The sequence below is a fragment of the Echiichthys vipera genome (genome assembly GCF_963691815.1).
Source record: "Echiichthys vipera genome assembly, chromosome: 19".
In the NCBI taxonomy this organism is placed as follows: domain Eukaryota; kingdom Metazoa; phylum Chordata; class Actinopteri; order Perciformes; family Trachinidae; genus Echiichthys; species Echiichthys vipera.
In genome coordinates this window covers 18330188-18346954 of record NC_139844.1, presented here as the reverse complement: position 1 = coordinate 18346954, position 16767 = coordinate 18330188, and the positions used below count along the sequence as shown (strand labels likewise).

General features: G+C 38.5%; 2 protein-coding genes across 2 annotated transcripts; one reads left to right on the top strand and one right to left on the bottom strand.

Moving 5' to 3' along the window:
- Nucleotides 1–8321: 8321 nt before the first annotated feature.
- On the top strand, nucleotides 8322–11756 carry nme6 (NME/NM23 nucleoside diphosphate kinase 6; the record flags this gene model as incomplete). Its single annotated transcript, XM_083934025.1, has 5 exons — nucleotides 8322–8414; nucleotides 10243–10345; nucleotides 10609–10648; nucleotides 11309–11469; nucleotides 11605–11756. The coding sequence occupies 5 exons, from the start codon at nucleotides 8322–8324 to the stop codon at nucleotides 11754–11756; spliced, it is 549 nt and encodes a 182-aa protein (XP_083790151.1).
- A 986-nt stretch (nucleotides 11757–12742) lies between these two features.
- On the bottom strand, nucleotides 12743–16400 carry baalcb (BAALC binder of MAP3K1 and KLF4 b; the record flags this gene model as incomplete). The annotated part of the gene is made up of 4 exons (XM_083934640.1): nucleotides 16356–16400; nucleotides 15444–15665; nucleotides 13078–13277; nucleotides 12743–12907 (listed from the first exon to the last, which is right to left on the bottom strand). Exons 2-4 carry the CDS (start codon nucleotides 15622–15624, stop codon nucleotides 12743–12745), a joined length of 546 nt encoding a protein of 181 aa, XP_083790766.1. The 5' UTR covers nucleotides 15625–15665; nucleotides 16356–16400.
- Between the last annotated feature and the right edge of the window lie 367 nt (nucleotides 16401–16767).

Below are 16767 nucleotides of genomic sequence, written 5' to 3'. Positions count from 1 at the left end.
GTTGTATGTTATCTACAAATTGGGTCAGTGAGGTTATTTTTAACCCGCGTTCACATACCGGGGCCCCCGTTTGCTAATCACTTTGTTCCCCTCTGTCATACCCATCTATCCCCTTGCCAATGTCCCACTGCTTCTGGGGAGGTCACAACACACTTTTCTTGGCAGGAAGAAATAATTTCCTTTGGGACAGCAGGTAGGAGTTAGACCGGCTAACCCCAGAGCAGTTTCTTCAACAGCGGATAGCATGGATTTCTATGGGTATAAATAAACTGCCAGCTGACGCCAGATCAGGTCCTGCACATGCGGAGGATGGGACAACCTCGCAGATTAACCTCAGTTCTTTGGAGGAAAGTCCCCGCGGGAGGTGGAGAGTTAATCTTATGTGTGACTTGAAATTTGACTTAAAACACCTTACAGAACATCTCCCTGTCTGATTTGTTGTTGTTTTTTTTTCTAACAGAGTTCAGAGAGAGTGCAGTATGACTGAAAAATATGTTTTGGGATGTTGGAGAGGGAGGTTATGTCTGTAAATACTGTCCCGAAGCATTTATGAAGTAGGTTTCAACATCAACAAAAATAAAAAAAAAATGTGTGAGAGATACTGTAGTAGATTATAAGGTATCATGTGTAACTGTAAAACTAGAGCAAAGAGCAAAAATATGCGGCATGTAAGGGGACGAAATCCATGATATGAGGATTGAAAACCTCAAATCTAAAACCCGTAAAGGACAATGATAGACCCACGTGAAAGACTGAACTGCGTGACCCTAACAAAGACAGAAGCGTGTTACTGACTCATTACGTAGTCTGACATTAATGCCACTCTCTGTCCTTCTCTGGGCACGACAGTTGCCAGCGCTGAGGTTGACACAGCTGTTGCAGGGAGCCTGGTCCCGTGTGGTGAAGCAATGGAGCAGAAAGGTCAAAGGTCACTGGCATTTAGGCTAAAGGAGAGAACAGGTGATGGAGAGGTGAAGGCAGCTCACTCCCGCATTTCACACAGGGGACTGAGGGATTTAGAAGGATGCTTTGAGGTCATTAGATTTGAGCATACTACTACTTATTCTAATAATAAAGTGCATATTTTTTCATTAGAATAAAACAATCTAGGACACAGTTCCACATTGGCCATGTAGTTAAACAAAAGATGTTCCCTCTTGATTACATTTAAGGTTCATTCGTATAGATTTCTTGAAATAAGGCACCATAATTAGGCTCTGATCTGTTACTAAAGCCCCGAAAGGTGTTATAACAGGAAACACATCACTGACTTTTCTCACCAGCCAAACAATTAGGACATAAAAGGGTTGTGGGTGTCACAATGGGGCCTGTGCCCCGCTTTAAATGTCCCTGTTGTAATGGTCAGGTGGCCTCTGAGTGACCGGGTGACAGGTGAGCTGTAATGTGGTGGATCATAGTTACAACAGAGTGCACAGGTCAAACCAGAATATGTAGTATTCTCTAACAAAACAGCTGTTTGAAATGCACTAGAGAGGTTGGATGCTTCAAATGTCATAGTGAATCAAGTATATTCATAAAAACCCTTGTCATGACATTCCCAAAGGGCTTCACAGGCACACAGCTAAAATATAAAATGAAAATCACCAGTTTAATGTATTGAGATTGAACATTTTATTTAAACCTCTGGTAGTTTGTTCATAAATGTATTTCACACTAGTAGAAACTGAACTCTCTCGTCAATAATGATATGCATGAAGAAGTTTGATGTTTAAACGACTTACAGTCCTGAAAGTATACACAAGACATAATAATTGACTAGTTAAAGTACGAATAACAAGGCAGAGGACAGAATTTAACTTACAGTACTAATATTGTAGCATAACATGGATACATCATATCTCAGTGTCTCACAGTGTATGATCATATAGAAGAACATATGATAACCAATTTACCTATGGGTCTGTAATTTCCTGATCATTTCTTAGAAAGTGTCCTGAAAATAATTTGATTTGGCATTATAAAGTAAATAACACAGAGTCAAAGTGTTGTTGACTATATGGGAATTTCCTTGAGCTGCTCCATTAAAAAACATTGATATTCATTCTTTATTGAAAACTTTATTCTTCACATAGTTTGTTTGTTTGCCTTTTTAGGAAGTTATGGGAAAGGATGGGAGCAGTTAAATAAAGTGCATACAGTGATATAATACAGTATTATTAAAAAAAACACAGGATACACAGGAAGTAAGAAAACCTATAGTACTAGGTACTAAGTGGAGAGGGGGTAGGAATTAATAAGCTAATGCTTCTTCCTGGTCCTTTTCAAACATACAAAGGGTTTTAATGACTAGTGCTTCAAGTGTAATATATTTTTCACATGTTTGAAATAAAGCATTCATTCATTCATTCATTATACCATGGTCTAGTTGAATGTTCGTTTCTAACTGGCTGCAGGAGAATGCCTGGCGAAGAGTCCATTATTAGGAATTAATGGATGTTGTTCATTAATTCCTGACAATGGACGCCTCATCAGGCATTATCCCATAAGGGGTAATGGCATGTCAGTATTGTTTAAGATCGATTTCAAACAATGTGCCTATTCTGAATTTGCATTTTGTTTGCACAACATATTAAACACATTATTTTAGTTGAAGTTAATAATATGTTAAATTTTTTAAGAGTTTACTACTTTAACGTTTTATATCATATTCCCTCCAAACCTTGAAAGTCTGTTCTCCCTTGTACTATATGGAACGTATTTTCACATAATCCTTTACCATGGCTCCCGCTGAATGAATGTGGAGCAGCCTATGGACACCCAAGAGCCTGTGGGGGTCGTCAGTCAGCTGCCCGACTCCCACCAAAAGGGAACGACAACTGCAGGAGAGGCAGCGGCAAAAGCAGCAGCAGCAGCAGTCAGCAGCAGCAGTGACACGGAGATAAAACAAGAGATGGGGTTTATGGTCGGAAAGAGAGCAGGGGGGGTGTCAGCTGAATCAGCCACCCAGCTGAAGATGTTTGAAGCAAGAGTCAGCAGTGAGCAACGGTGGTCTCTGTTCCATCCTGAAACCTGTCGTCCTCTTGAAACAATAGTACATGGTTTTAGTCTCTTTAAGCTCACAAACTCACATTATTCTACCTCCCTCACATCCTTAATCTACAAAGAGAGGGAGAGAGAAGTAAGCATCAAAGAAGACAATTCATTTTTGTGTGATGGAGGCAGAGATCCTTTCTCACTCTGTCTTCCAAAATGTCCAAATAAGAGATATAATGACAGTTGTGGAATTTGATTTCATCCTGGTGCATTTATCATTTATAATATTGGGCAGATAATCACTGTTTTTCTACATAATTGTAAAACGACCTTTCAGATTAAAATTTAACATAAGAAAGTCTTAAAGAGACACACTACAGGTGAATGGGGTAAACTTTTTAACTAATACATGTCACCATGAAACTTCCCCCAGCTGATTACTTCTATTAAGAGGAACATTTTTTTGTATTACAGGTTTTCTGAAGTGTGATGCTGAAATATGTGAATAATTACAATTTTAACTATGTTCTAGTTTGCGTACATTTACAGAACAGAAATCCGAACATTGGATAAAGCCAGGTGCAAAATGATTGTTTCATTTCACTGTCATATTGGAGTCATAGGTTTTTACATAAGGGATTTTGGTTATCTATTCATACTCCATAAATCAGAAAATACTGTCAACAGCCATAACAAAATTAATTTGCAATGTTTTTAGGAATAAAATGTTTTATAAATCAGGCTATGAATGATATATGAACAAACCCGTCTGAAAAAAACCTTCAGAATATAGATAGAAAACTGGAAAGTTAGGTGTATAAGTGCTACTGAAGTGGAGATTTCTGTCTCATAAGTCATTATTTATTGCTAACTGGTGAATTCAAGATAATTCTACAGATGCAAACAGAGAAAGTTGAGTAAAATAAACAAAATTATGTTTTGCCTGTAGTGTCTCCCCAAACCACTGTGGATTAAAACTGTGTCTAGTTTGAACTCTTTGCCATGTTTCAGACGTCTATGAGTTTCCAGCAGATGCTTTACCCTCTAAACTTCCCATTTTTATTTAAATAACTGTTCAAATTCTTCAATATTATACAAAAAAGCTAAGATTAGTGAGAAGTCCAAAACATATCCTAACAACCCTAAGATATATCTTGTGACCCTTTGGTGGTACCTGACCCCTAGATTGCGAACCACTGAACTAACTGTATATAAAGTTATTAAAACTAGCCGTCGACCAACTACGACAGTAAAATGCTAGTTACACATGGATGCATCAGTGTTGATATGTAATTTATTATAAAATGTAAATACCAAGGGCCTGTTGTCTTCCAAACAAGTACTTTTACTTTAAATATTTTATGTAAATGTAGCTTTAAATGAATGATACTTTCATGTGAGGAAGATTTTAACTGCAGCACTTTTCCTTGTAGAGTATTTCCACATTGTGGGACTACTTTCAGTTTGTGTAGCTATAGGAACCTAGGTTTATCCATTAAACCCCTCACCCACCCAATGCCTCCTCTCTCAATCCCCCTCATGGGCAATAACAGCTGTGGTGTCACCCCAAGTCACATGACATGGGCAGGTGGGAGAAACCTATGTGGGACATCCATCCCCCCTTTCTTCCCTCCTATTCTCTCTCTGAATGTCAAAACCACAACCTCCTCTTTTCAAGGGTGTGGCCATTTTGCATTGCTGGAATGTGCTTCGTGTTTGTAACTCATACTGTATGTCTGATCTCTCACATTGATGTCATACCACAGGCAAACATCGCCTTCTTTCCAGTCCCTGCGTGTAGTTGTCATGCCTGTGTCTTTCCCAAGAGACTGTCAGTTACTAGAGAGCATCTATTCATCAATGGTCCACCATAATTTACACTTACAGTAGTAGTCGTACTTGTATACATCTACATGTATAAATATGAACTGTGACTTTCTTGCTTGTATGGTAAGGATATAGCTCTGGGAAAGTCCCAATGAGACTATATGAGGACACTGTGCTTCTTTTGTTATATTGTTTTTGATATTTCATTCACTTTTTTTTCTCAAGTTTCCTAGTTCATCAGTAAAGAACCTTAAAAGGGTGAATCAATGAGATATCACAAGGCTGTTTTATTTGAAGAAAAATGTAAATGAATATTTAATGAATATTTTTTATTTCTACCTGCTGATACTAAATTACACAGAGGGAATAATGTATAGTGCAGTGAAGAGGGACACTGCCATATAACATGAGAACTAGGGTAGGCCTATGTCCAAACTTGAGTTGGACCAAACCTACAAAGTTGACTGGTCTAGTTTATTATACAATTTAAGAACATCTCCCATGCATCAACCCAAGAATCAGAATCAGCTTTAATGGCCAAGTATGCAATTTGACTTTGGTAGGTGTTCACTCTCTCAGACAGGTAGACATAAAATATAGACAGTACACATAAGTAAAAAAAAAAAAAAAAAATAATAATAATAATAATAAATTGGGACAAATATACAATCCAGATGGTAAAAAATAGACAGGTACATACGTTATGGATATATACAATATACACATATGTAATATGAACTAGGGTATTAAATACAATTATACATAATAACAAATGTACAGAAGGAACATACTAAATGCAGGAGGTAGATTTAAGAGGTAGTACAACAGATCAGCTAAAAAAAAAAACATAAACATAAGGTTACATGCACTTCCAATCACAGCAGCTCAAGTTAAAAATACACCCGGTCAATTCGTATAACTATTGCGTATGAGTTTAATTTAAATTTCAGTATTTACACATATTAATTTATAAATCCTAATGTTTAGATAACAGGTGCCACCATAGATATAAAGAGTAGATGCCGCATCGAACGTTGGGCCGCGAGAAATGCGGCCGCCATCTTGGATCGGTCCTTCTCCCAGATCAGTTCTATGAGTGACTCGTTGAGCCTCTGAGTTGAGCAGCAGAAGGAACAAGATGCCAGAGCCCTGTGCAGCGTATTCCTGCTCTAATCTAATATTACAATATTACAATTCATAATCAGTACGGTACAGTACAATTTTAAACAATTATACATAAATCCATGCATTTTTTGAATGTTATAGTGAGTCCCTCAGGCTGTGGCAGGTAGATACATATTTAGCTGCCAGAGGAGCTGCTGTCCCTTATTTTATTATTATTATCTTGTCACAGTAGAGGCGTGGAGATTAGCCTCTGTGGGAATCTTAGTTAATTTACCCCCGGCCAGATGTGTGTGTGCAAGCCTGTGTGTGTGTGTGTGTGTGTGTGTGTGTGTGCCTGTGTAGATATGAAAGGAGAAGCAGGGAGGAGAGGGGTTGTCGTACATGTGGTCTAGTGTAAATGGATTGCACATTTCCAGCATTAGGTCAGCGGAGGATGTGCTGTGGTTTCATGAGAGGAAGACACTTCAGAGACAGTTCATCTCAGGTCACCTCAGATATTCTCAGTTTTGTTTTTTTAAATATTGAACATGACATTGAGATGAATTATGAGATCATTTTTCATGTCATGTCACTTTTTTTTTTAAAGTTTAGACTATCAAAGGAGAAGTGGCAGAATCTGATCAATATCCTTTGCTGTTAAACTGTTTCATCAAACAGGAGCAACATGATGTGGGCTTTATTATAAAGAATGAATCAGAGATTTACGAGGCAAGCGTGACATGTATTTCCACTCTGTGCCCGATATTCTCACAGCTGAACTAAATGTTCCATACATTTTTACTTGGTTCTCCACATCTCCACTTAAAGCAGGACCAACGTCACATGTTTGTAAACCGGAACTGATGAGTCCAGGCTTTTTTAGTTCAGTTGTACCACAGAAGTTGAAACAGTATGAAAAGAAAAAATCATACATTTATTTAACTAAGGAAAAATCTTAAATCGTTTGTATAATTTAAAATGGATATTACTGAACTATGCCCCGTGTTTTTGTTTGCACATTAAATACAATTACTACATAATTAAAATATGTAATAAAGAAGACATTCACATAATTAGACCTTGCCTAAAAACAAAGGACACAGTCATTTTAGATACTATACAAAGTTCTCCTACAACATCACTGTCTTTACCAATTAGAGCTACACTCAAATTGGTAACTGTGCAAGAACAAAACAGTGTGAAAATGATCGATTTAACAAAATTTTATATATATTTTTATACCACACACACTCGCTCAAATGTGGACCCTCCCTCTCCTCTCCACTACCACGACTATGCGACTGGCAGAGCATGGATCATTTCTGAATATTCATAAACATATAGGGTTCGGCTCTTGCTTTTTTAGTGCTTTAAATGGAAGTGTGTCTGTTTGACTTGTATTTAGATGTGTCCAAAATGTCATCTCTCTCTCTCTGACCTAATTGTATTGATACTCTTGATTTATATGTATTTTAATTTTCTCTGAGTGTGTGTGTGTGTGTGTGTGTGCTTGCGTGTGTTTGTGTGTGTGTGTGTGTGTGTGAGAGAGAGAGAAAGAGAGAGAGTGAGTGAGAGAGAGATTTATGTATTCATGTATGAAATACAGCCTATTAATACTCTATAAATGATTTCTCTTGTTGTGTTTATATTTATAGTGTTTGCAAAACACCTATCATACATCACATATATCATATATCAGAATATTCTATTACTGTCAATCCCACTGTGAATATTAAAATACGCTGAACCGTGTCCTGTCCTTACACTGAGTGGAGCGGGCGACCGGGCCAAGATGGCGGCCCCACCGCTCGTCAGCGCCAATAGGCCCAACGTTCGATGAGGCGTCTACTCTTTATGTCTATGGGTGCCACCGTCGCAGTGGGAACATGGTGTGCTGGTTTAGTTTCCGGGGACGGTATTAACGCGCGGACTCACCGGCGCTTGGAGTCATTCAGAAAATATTCGCATATTAACGTTAATCTTTTTTACAGTACGTAGTTACATAAACAAAGCTGAATGACACGGAGTGAAGACTAGTTCATATTAAAGTACCTGTTTTTTTAGTTAACTATTTAAAACAATATGGCGGCAACCGTTGCTATAATCCTCTCTTCATAGTGACCAGTATTCCGGAACAGAGGTTGGTAACCTTGGGAACGGACTTATTCATTAGCTTGGATAGTTTTTGTTAACAGTAACTTAACTGTAAAAATACCAGTGCTCTACTTGTGCTGTCTCACCTTATACTGCAGTTATTTGTCGTTTCATGATAAATAATTAAAGCTGCGTATGAAACCTTACCTAACGCTATATTCCCGCGGCAAAGCTAACTGTTACTGATGGCGTACTGTCTATGATAACCTATGGTTTGTTGATTTCTGTCTTTCCTGTAGACAATGCTACTCACAGCTCGCCGCCTGTCCAAAGTGCTGCAGCTCACCCTGGCGGTTATCAAACCAGATGCTGTAGCTCATCCTGTGATGCTAGAGGTGAGCTCACACCACATCAGAGCTTTAACAGGGGACCCGGTGTTGTGCCGTATTCAGCACCCCTGCCGTGAAATGCACCCCCTCGCATTATAGGTGATATTATGGATCATGAGGCTGTTGTTTCCACCTATAAGAGTAGTTTATATACAGGTAACCCACAACGGTCAGAACATTGGTTACTTACAGTATTTAAACTATTTTAAAGAGTTTAAAATCACAAACTTGGATAAAAGCGAACACAAAACAACACCTTTCTGTGTGTTCTGTGGAAATATACTGCAGCCATAATTACAAAATGAATTAAATTAATCTTTTGAGCAAGTTGAATGTATTTGATTTAACGTTTCCTATATATAATCCCAGCTTTTCTAGCAATTCATAGGTTCAAAAGTGTGTGCTTTTAATTGGGTTACCTGTATATAAGCTACTAAATCACCTATAATGCGAGGGGGTGCAGGGGGGTCCTCAGAGTTACTGCAGGGGGTCCACCAAATTGTTTCATAACCTTTCCAACGTTGTTTTTCTTCAAAAATGTCTGAAAACACACAGTAAAACGAATGCAACGTATTATTATCAAAGATACATTTGTATCACCTTGATGGTAGGCCTACTGGCTTATAGGCAAGGTAATCACTAAGGTAACCATGCACAGATACAGTTGCGATGAAGGATTCAATGTGCCTTCATAATGTATGTTTAACATCAACATATGTGTAAATATATGAATATGTTAATAATGATCATTGTAATATCTTAGTATTGTATACAGCATAAAAAGATGTGTGTATGGGATTCAGGCCACCCTAGCTGTCAGGACCAGTCTAATACGCATCTCAGTGTAATACAATATTTGTAGTAGGGGGTCCCTGCTTCATCTCTCTTTCAGCTAAGGGGTCCTTTGCCTAAAAAAAGTTAAAGAACCCTGTTTTAGACTGTTTCCAAAGGTATTCAGGTACACTAACTTAACAATAGTATCCATATATTCTAATTTTAAGAGCTACTGCTGTCATGTGAGTCTTCTATCTTGAGCAGTGCTGTCAGATAAAGAGTAAACACGTTGATCTCTGTATTCTATATTAATAATGTATATTGGCTCCCCCTTCTCTAAATAAATAGACAAGACATAGATGTTCATGACCAAACCCTGTAACAACTTTATTTCCTACAAAATACGGACACAGCATATGCAAAACGTACATTTACCCAGATGACCAAATATCTGGTCAATTTACATTTTCTTGAGCTGAATTTTGAATTATTTTTAATTAATTACACAGATTATTCAACAATTTGACTTCACACACTTTAGTTGGGTGTGTATTATAATTTGGAGAGGCTCTATGCTCCTTAGTTAGTTATTCTGTAAGATTTATAATAATTGGAATAAATCAAACTGTTGATTGCTAATCCAAGTTTATTCATTAGTATTTCTATTATTTTACATTTGAATCCAAACGTTAAAGAAAAAGCCCAATTTGCTGTCCTGATAGATTCAAAAGCCCCAAGGCCTGAAAGTCATGAAAAAGTCATTAGTCATACAATCTCCAGTTGTAAACGCCCCTGGAAGTTGTCCATCTGTTGTCATCTTAATAAACAGCAGGAGAATGACTTTCAGAATATTTGGCTGTTTTAAGTATCATCCATCTGGCAGCTCCAGCAGATAAGTTAACAATTACAAATCTTCCTTCTGGCTTTTTGAAAGACATCTGTACACTTTACCCTGAACAGTATGTAGTTTTCGTCCAAACATATTTAGATATAGTTTATTGATTGTCATCAGCTACAATATGGCACAACAGGGTTAAAACAATATTTTGTTTCCTTTCAGGCTCTTCACCAGAGCATCCTGGACAACAACTTTGTAATTGTTAGACGCAAAGATCTTGTGTGGAGGAGACAGGATTCTGAAAGATTTTACGCTGAACATTCAGGTGTGTGGACACTACTCACCTGTGCTGCTGTTGTGATTCCATCTGACCAAACAGTTGAGCCTGTTTTAGCATACATTTATATGTACTGTGTGTAAGCCGGATTAAACAAGTTATTCATCCTTTACTGTATTGCAAGAGCACCTACACACAGAGAGGTAAAACGATTTTTCATTCAAGTCAGACAGCGAAGAACAGTTTTTTAAGGAACTTAAGAGTTAAAATTGTGAAAGCTCTGTTTAACTTTGCTTTTGTTTGCTTTATAGAGCGATTCTTCTACCAAAGACTTGTTGAATTCATGTCAAGGTAAGTCTCCACAATGACGTCATACATGCACATTCATCAAACCATGACAGCGTTGACCAATGTATTTGAAATGGAATAACAGCAACATTTCCGTACGTAACACAAGCCACTGGACTGACAGAAAAGCCCACGTCAAGTGATGGGGCTATAATTTCATGATCATCAAGTTTCCAATGAATCATTTTCTGACACTTCACAACAAGAGTTTTTCTATCAGCGGACAAACCACCCTGTATCAATAGTCTAAACGTCACCATGGTGCTCACAATAGCTCCATGTGGCCCCTATGGGATGCAAAAAGTGCTTGTAATGAAATTGTCTTTTTTGTCTGCTCAAAGCAGTGACTCAGTAGTTGCTACAGCAACCTATCTCTTGATGCTGTCAGTGTTATTGGAGACGTACCGTAGGGAGGGAACATCCTCTGCATGTCGGCATTGTTTAGCCAAAATTGATAAACTGATATGCATTCATGGCCACGCTCTCTTCCCAGGAGGTTCTGGAGTGAATAAATTGGATTAGATTGGCCCTCTGTTGAAGCATAGAAAGCATCCAAGCCTCACAGAGGAGTATATGCTTTTGCAATGACTGTAATCTTACATGGCATAATATTTGACTGTGATTCATGACCACTCACACGGCTGTTGAATTTCCTCCCTGCAGTGGTCCGATGCGAGCATACATTTTAGCCAGAGAGGACGGCATACGTCACTGGAGAGAACTGATGGGACCAACCAAAGTATTCAGAGCTAGATACACCGCACCCGCTACCATCAGGGCCCAGTTTGGACTCACAGACACACGAAACACAACACATGGCTCTGGTATGTAAGACTCCTCAGTGCTCACATGTAGGCCATCAGGTATACAACATGTCCTTCATCCATATATTATCACATGGGCTGTCAAATCACATACTGTTTTTAAGTCATCATATGTTTAACCCCCATTCCCTGCAGATTCTCTTGAGTCTGCACGAAGAGAAATCAATTTCTTCTTCCCAGACTTCTGTATGGAGGAGTGGATGGAGAAGGAGGAGCCATCATTCAGATCAGGAAAAACACATTACGACCACCAAAAACAGATCCACACACACTCAACGCAAAGCTGACCCCAGAACTGCTGTCCCCCCCAAGGACCTCTTAGAAATTCTGCAGTTGTTGATCGATTGCTCATACAAAAAGGCAAGCTGCCGGAGAAGATGCTACAATCCTAAGTTACGTGTATATTTATATATTGTGTGATGATCTCAGAAAATGTATTTGTCACCACAGTTCCTCAGTGCCAATATGCTTTTCCCATGTTTTTGTCAGTAAAACTGATTTTCCTTGAATATGGAAAGAAATAGTTTGTGAAGTAATTTAAAAGAAGGGCCATGCATGTTTTTGTTTCATTTATTGTCATTAGAAAAGATGAATGACTAGATAAGAAAATGTAACACTGTATTGTACAAAACGACACAACGTAGAAAGACAATGTTCATGTACATCCTCATCACAAAGTCCTGTCCAGGCTTCACTGTAAATAGTGCAATCGATTTCAGTTTCCTGAGCCATACAGATTGTAGCACAGCAGCAATGACATGATGTGTATCAAAGTCAAATAACAAATCTATATGTATAGTTTTGAATATTCTATATTGTGAAATAATACTTTTACACATTCTTATCCTCAGAAGCATCATAAAATGGGGTGAGAAGGCTTTTTTTAGATTTCAGGTCACTTTTGAAATGTGCCAAGTCATGATTTCCTGTCTTCTGTAATTCCTGTAATTCCTCATATACTTCTCATCTGATACTGTGTGAAATTGAAACTGCGTGTTTGATTTTTTAGCTTTACATGTCAGTACAGTAAGACGCAACAGGCACTGTAGAACTACATCTTACAGTATTAAATACAATATGGCCTAGTTTGGTTTTTTTAAAAGAAGAAAATGAGCCACTTTTTTAATGTGACAATCTAAATTGTACACTTCAGAGTCTCATCCCTCTCCTCAGCCATGAGACATTAAAGATTTGTCCACAAAACGCCATCACTTCACGTGTTTCACAGTCATTTTTGAATTTTTTCTTTGGCCTCATCCAGTCTCTCCTGCATTCAAGTGTTTTGTGTGGCCACCTGTTTGAGGCTTTCCACAGGCTTCATAACCTCGTAGGTGGTGAGGGACTTCTTCACCTTCCCGTTCTTGTCCACCTGATGGATGCTCTGCGTCACTGTGATGGTCACCTGCTTGGTCGACATCCGATTGTCCTGCCATTTTGTCTGACAATTGGTGGAGAATGAAGGATGGAACATTATTAAGATATTCAGTTTACTATCATGTATGATGAAAAATCTAAATAGTCACAATTGAGAAGCTGGAGCCAGCGAATGTTTAGCAAATAGCAGAGAAAAGGTGCTTTTGTTTTTTCTAAATAGGGAGAGAGTCTTACAATCTCTTCGGTGTGTAGAACACTTCTGCGCTGCACCGTGGTGCCTGATGATGGTAACACCGGCTCCTTGAGGGGAGAGCCCAGTATTGCAGTGGGGCTGCTGGGTTTCACGTCGCTCAGACTGGCTTCAGACACGGCTGAACAGACCTTTAGATAAGCCTGAGCAGGAAGAGGGAGGGCGTCCTCAAAGAAATCTGGAACTGGATCAAAACAAATCCTCAGCTTTGTCTGAAAGTTTACTTTGCACTCTTTACTGGATACTGGGGTGAATTGGCAACTCTCAACTTGTACTTTCCTTTTACCTTTCAAGACTTTAAGTGTTTTCCAGAGCACATGATTGCTTAACAAGGCCCCGTCACTCATGTTTGTATGAGGCTCACGGGTGCTTGAACTACGATGGTTTTAAAATGTATTTACACAAAGTAGCTGTAAAAAAGCTCTAATTAAGTCAGAAGATAAAAAAATATTTTAGCAGAAAAACATACTGTACATTCAAATGTTTGAATACAATAAACATATAAAATGATGTTTATTGAAACATAAAATATAGAATTATTTGTTTTACATGAAGTTATTTAGAAACCATATTGTACAACGATTCTTATAAAAGGGATGGAAAAATTAACAGAAGCAGGGAGCTTATGATAGTATTAAATATGTTGACAATAGCTGATTTACCATTTCAGAGACTATCAGTTATCAATTATCAGTAATTCAGGTGCTGAAACTACCATTTTTGTACATAATCATTATAAATAATAAATGCTGATTAGTGGTTACCAGATCTCTACAACAAGGAAATCAGTGGTCTCTGTGTACAGGATAATAGTAAACTATAAATATGAAATGCACTCTTTCAGCTTTGGGAAACATTCGCCTGTAAACAGTGAAGCATCTTATTCATTCCCACTCCACTCCTTTCTAGACCACAAAATGGTTTATTCCAGCCCTGACACTATAACTATTCTCACACTGTTTATGATTTGCGTAGTGTAGAAGTGGATAATTTGTAAATCAAATAGATTAGTCACAGGTTGGGGCTTACTGATAGCTTACAGGTGCATTACTGCCACTACGGAGCTAATCTGACGACAGTATGCTGCAGTGAAGTGCCATGCATTATGGAAAACACTCTGAATATCACTGGAGCGGTATTTTTGTGTCAAGTGTGGGTTAAGTGTACTGAATGATGGCATTTTACAAATGGATACCTACTTAGTGATGTGTGAATGTGAACTGAAAGGTCCCATATTCTAAAAAGTAAGATTTCCATGTCTTTAAAAAAAATAAAATAAAGCAAGTTGAGCTGCTGTAGAAATACTGTGAAAATATCAAAGAGACAGACGCTAAAAGAATTGAGCATTTCAGACAGAGGGTCAGTGTGGAAAAAGAGAATATGTGTTTTTTAACATTAAAGCATATAGACATAAACAAAGAAACCCAAAACACAAGTAGGAACCTGAAAATGAGCATGACATAGGACCTTTAACTAATCAGGACATCATTTGTAGTTTTTGGGAGAATACCAACAAAGCAAGGACATTTTAAAGGAAATTCTGCACAGTAATGTTAAAAAAACATCACCAAATATTATAGATGTATATGTTACATGATTATGTCTCCACTGCTTGATACAATCTTTGTTGTTGCCAGCTGGTGACTCAGTCCCAATTCCGTATCTGTTTTATCTCTACAGAGTGTAGCGTAACTGCATTTGTCTTCACAATTACATCAAGGCTCCTCTGCCTGTATTCACTAACAACTGCATCTGTTGCCATGAGAGCCAAGTCCTGTCTCAGGCGCAGTGGCTTTGATGTAGCCTATTATCTCCATTTACATTTCCCGCTAGCTTCAAAGAAAACGCACCAACACTTCAATGCACAAACAGAAGAACAGTGGAATAATAGTCAGCTCCGTCTGTTTCTGAGCTGTATGAGTGGACTAACTGAGCCCTAAAGAACAAAGGTTTCCAAATGCTTAGTCTATCGCATATCCTTGCCGTCATACATAACAGTCTACTTAGCAACGACTACGGGTAACCGCAGCCATTTTTCCATCTTCATTTACATTTTCCGTGCGCACGATGGCTTCTTCTTAAAATCGGCCATGTCAAACCTCTGAAAGTGTTTGACGGCGAAAACGTGTTACACCTACAGGATATTTCCTACAGAGAAAAGCAGCAGACTAACACAAAGGTGTCCCACTTCCCTTTAATGTTAAGGCTGTAAAGAAGCCCATTCGTTGATAATAGCAGCATAAGCCTGAGCTCTCCAAACGTGGTGTGAATAAAAACAAATATTAAACTGGTTAGGGGACCAATTAAGTATCCATACACCCATCCACTCAGTCATAATTATTTTTCTTACCAGGGCTGATGGTTTTCTCAGAATTGAAGCCGGCCTCATAGTTCTCAGAGGGGATGCTCTGGATGGACGACAGGGGGATGTCAGTGTCTGTGCTGGTCAGCCACGTCGACTCCGTCTCCTTGGTCCAGCTCTCCAGGTATCGGGGCTCGAGAGCATCGGTCCTGCTCCCCCCACAGCCCATAGCTCTTCCTCAGAGCACCCTCACTTCCAGCTGGACTTTCTCTTTATAGTGGAGGAAAAAACAAACAGAGACAGACTTACGCTGAATTTCTATTTCACCATCAGAAGCTGTGAAACAGAGTCTGAGGGAAATAAATCTTTCCCCGTGTGAAATTGAGTTCCCCCATGTGTTTTGCACTTTATATGTCATATGTATGGCAGTCAATTTCCACCAGTGTGAAAACACTTCAATTTTGTGTCATTATTGTGAGAAAGTTTCTCATTTTAATGACATAAAGGATATTTTTTCCCCATCACATTGGTGGAAATGGGCTTCCATACATATAGGGCATGCATGTGCAAATATATATTTTTCCTGCAAAAGTACTGAACAAATTTTTACCTGCAAACCAAAACATGCACAGTGTGTAATCCTACTTAGTGACAATGTTTTGGGTCAATTAGTCGCCAGTTAGACCCCTTCAGAACAAAATACACAGGGTTTGGGTGGGGTAGTGCTGAGTCAACACTAAACACACATATAGAACATTATGAATCTCCATTGTATTTAACCATGTTTGTTTTGTTATACAGTTGGTAATCTCACAGATTGGCGACATTTTAGACAAACTTTGAATCTAGAAAATAATCAAAAGATAATCCAATTCTGAAAATAATCATTAGTTGGAGGCCTTAAATGAATACTTTACAGATCGATTTTGTACATTTAGACAACAAACAGACACTACTTACAGCACAGCACAAAGCTGTGGGTAAAAGCAAGTGTCCTCATAAGACCAGGCTCCAGTGACATCTATCCTTCAAAGAGTTGGTTGAGAGGCCCCTTCTGTGTTAACTCAATCTTGTTTACACATCTCCATAAGCATCTGAAGGCGCCATCTTCCGCTGGTCATCAGGTAAAGGATCATCAAAACCAGCTCGTCAACCTGTGAGAGATGAAGAGAGGGAGACTGTAGAAGTGAAGAACATGCATCATATAGTTGCTCTGACTGACAGAAGGCAGTGACTCACTCTGCCCTAGAGATGAGTAACCAACTATTTTGTGTTATGTCCTTGCTGTGATGACTATAGGCTATGCTGTATTGCTGTATTGCTGTATTGCTCTGCAGTGTTTTGTACTGCATATATGGTGGCTCACTTTATT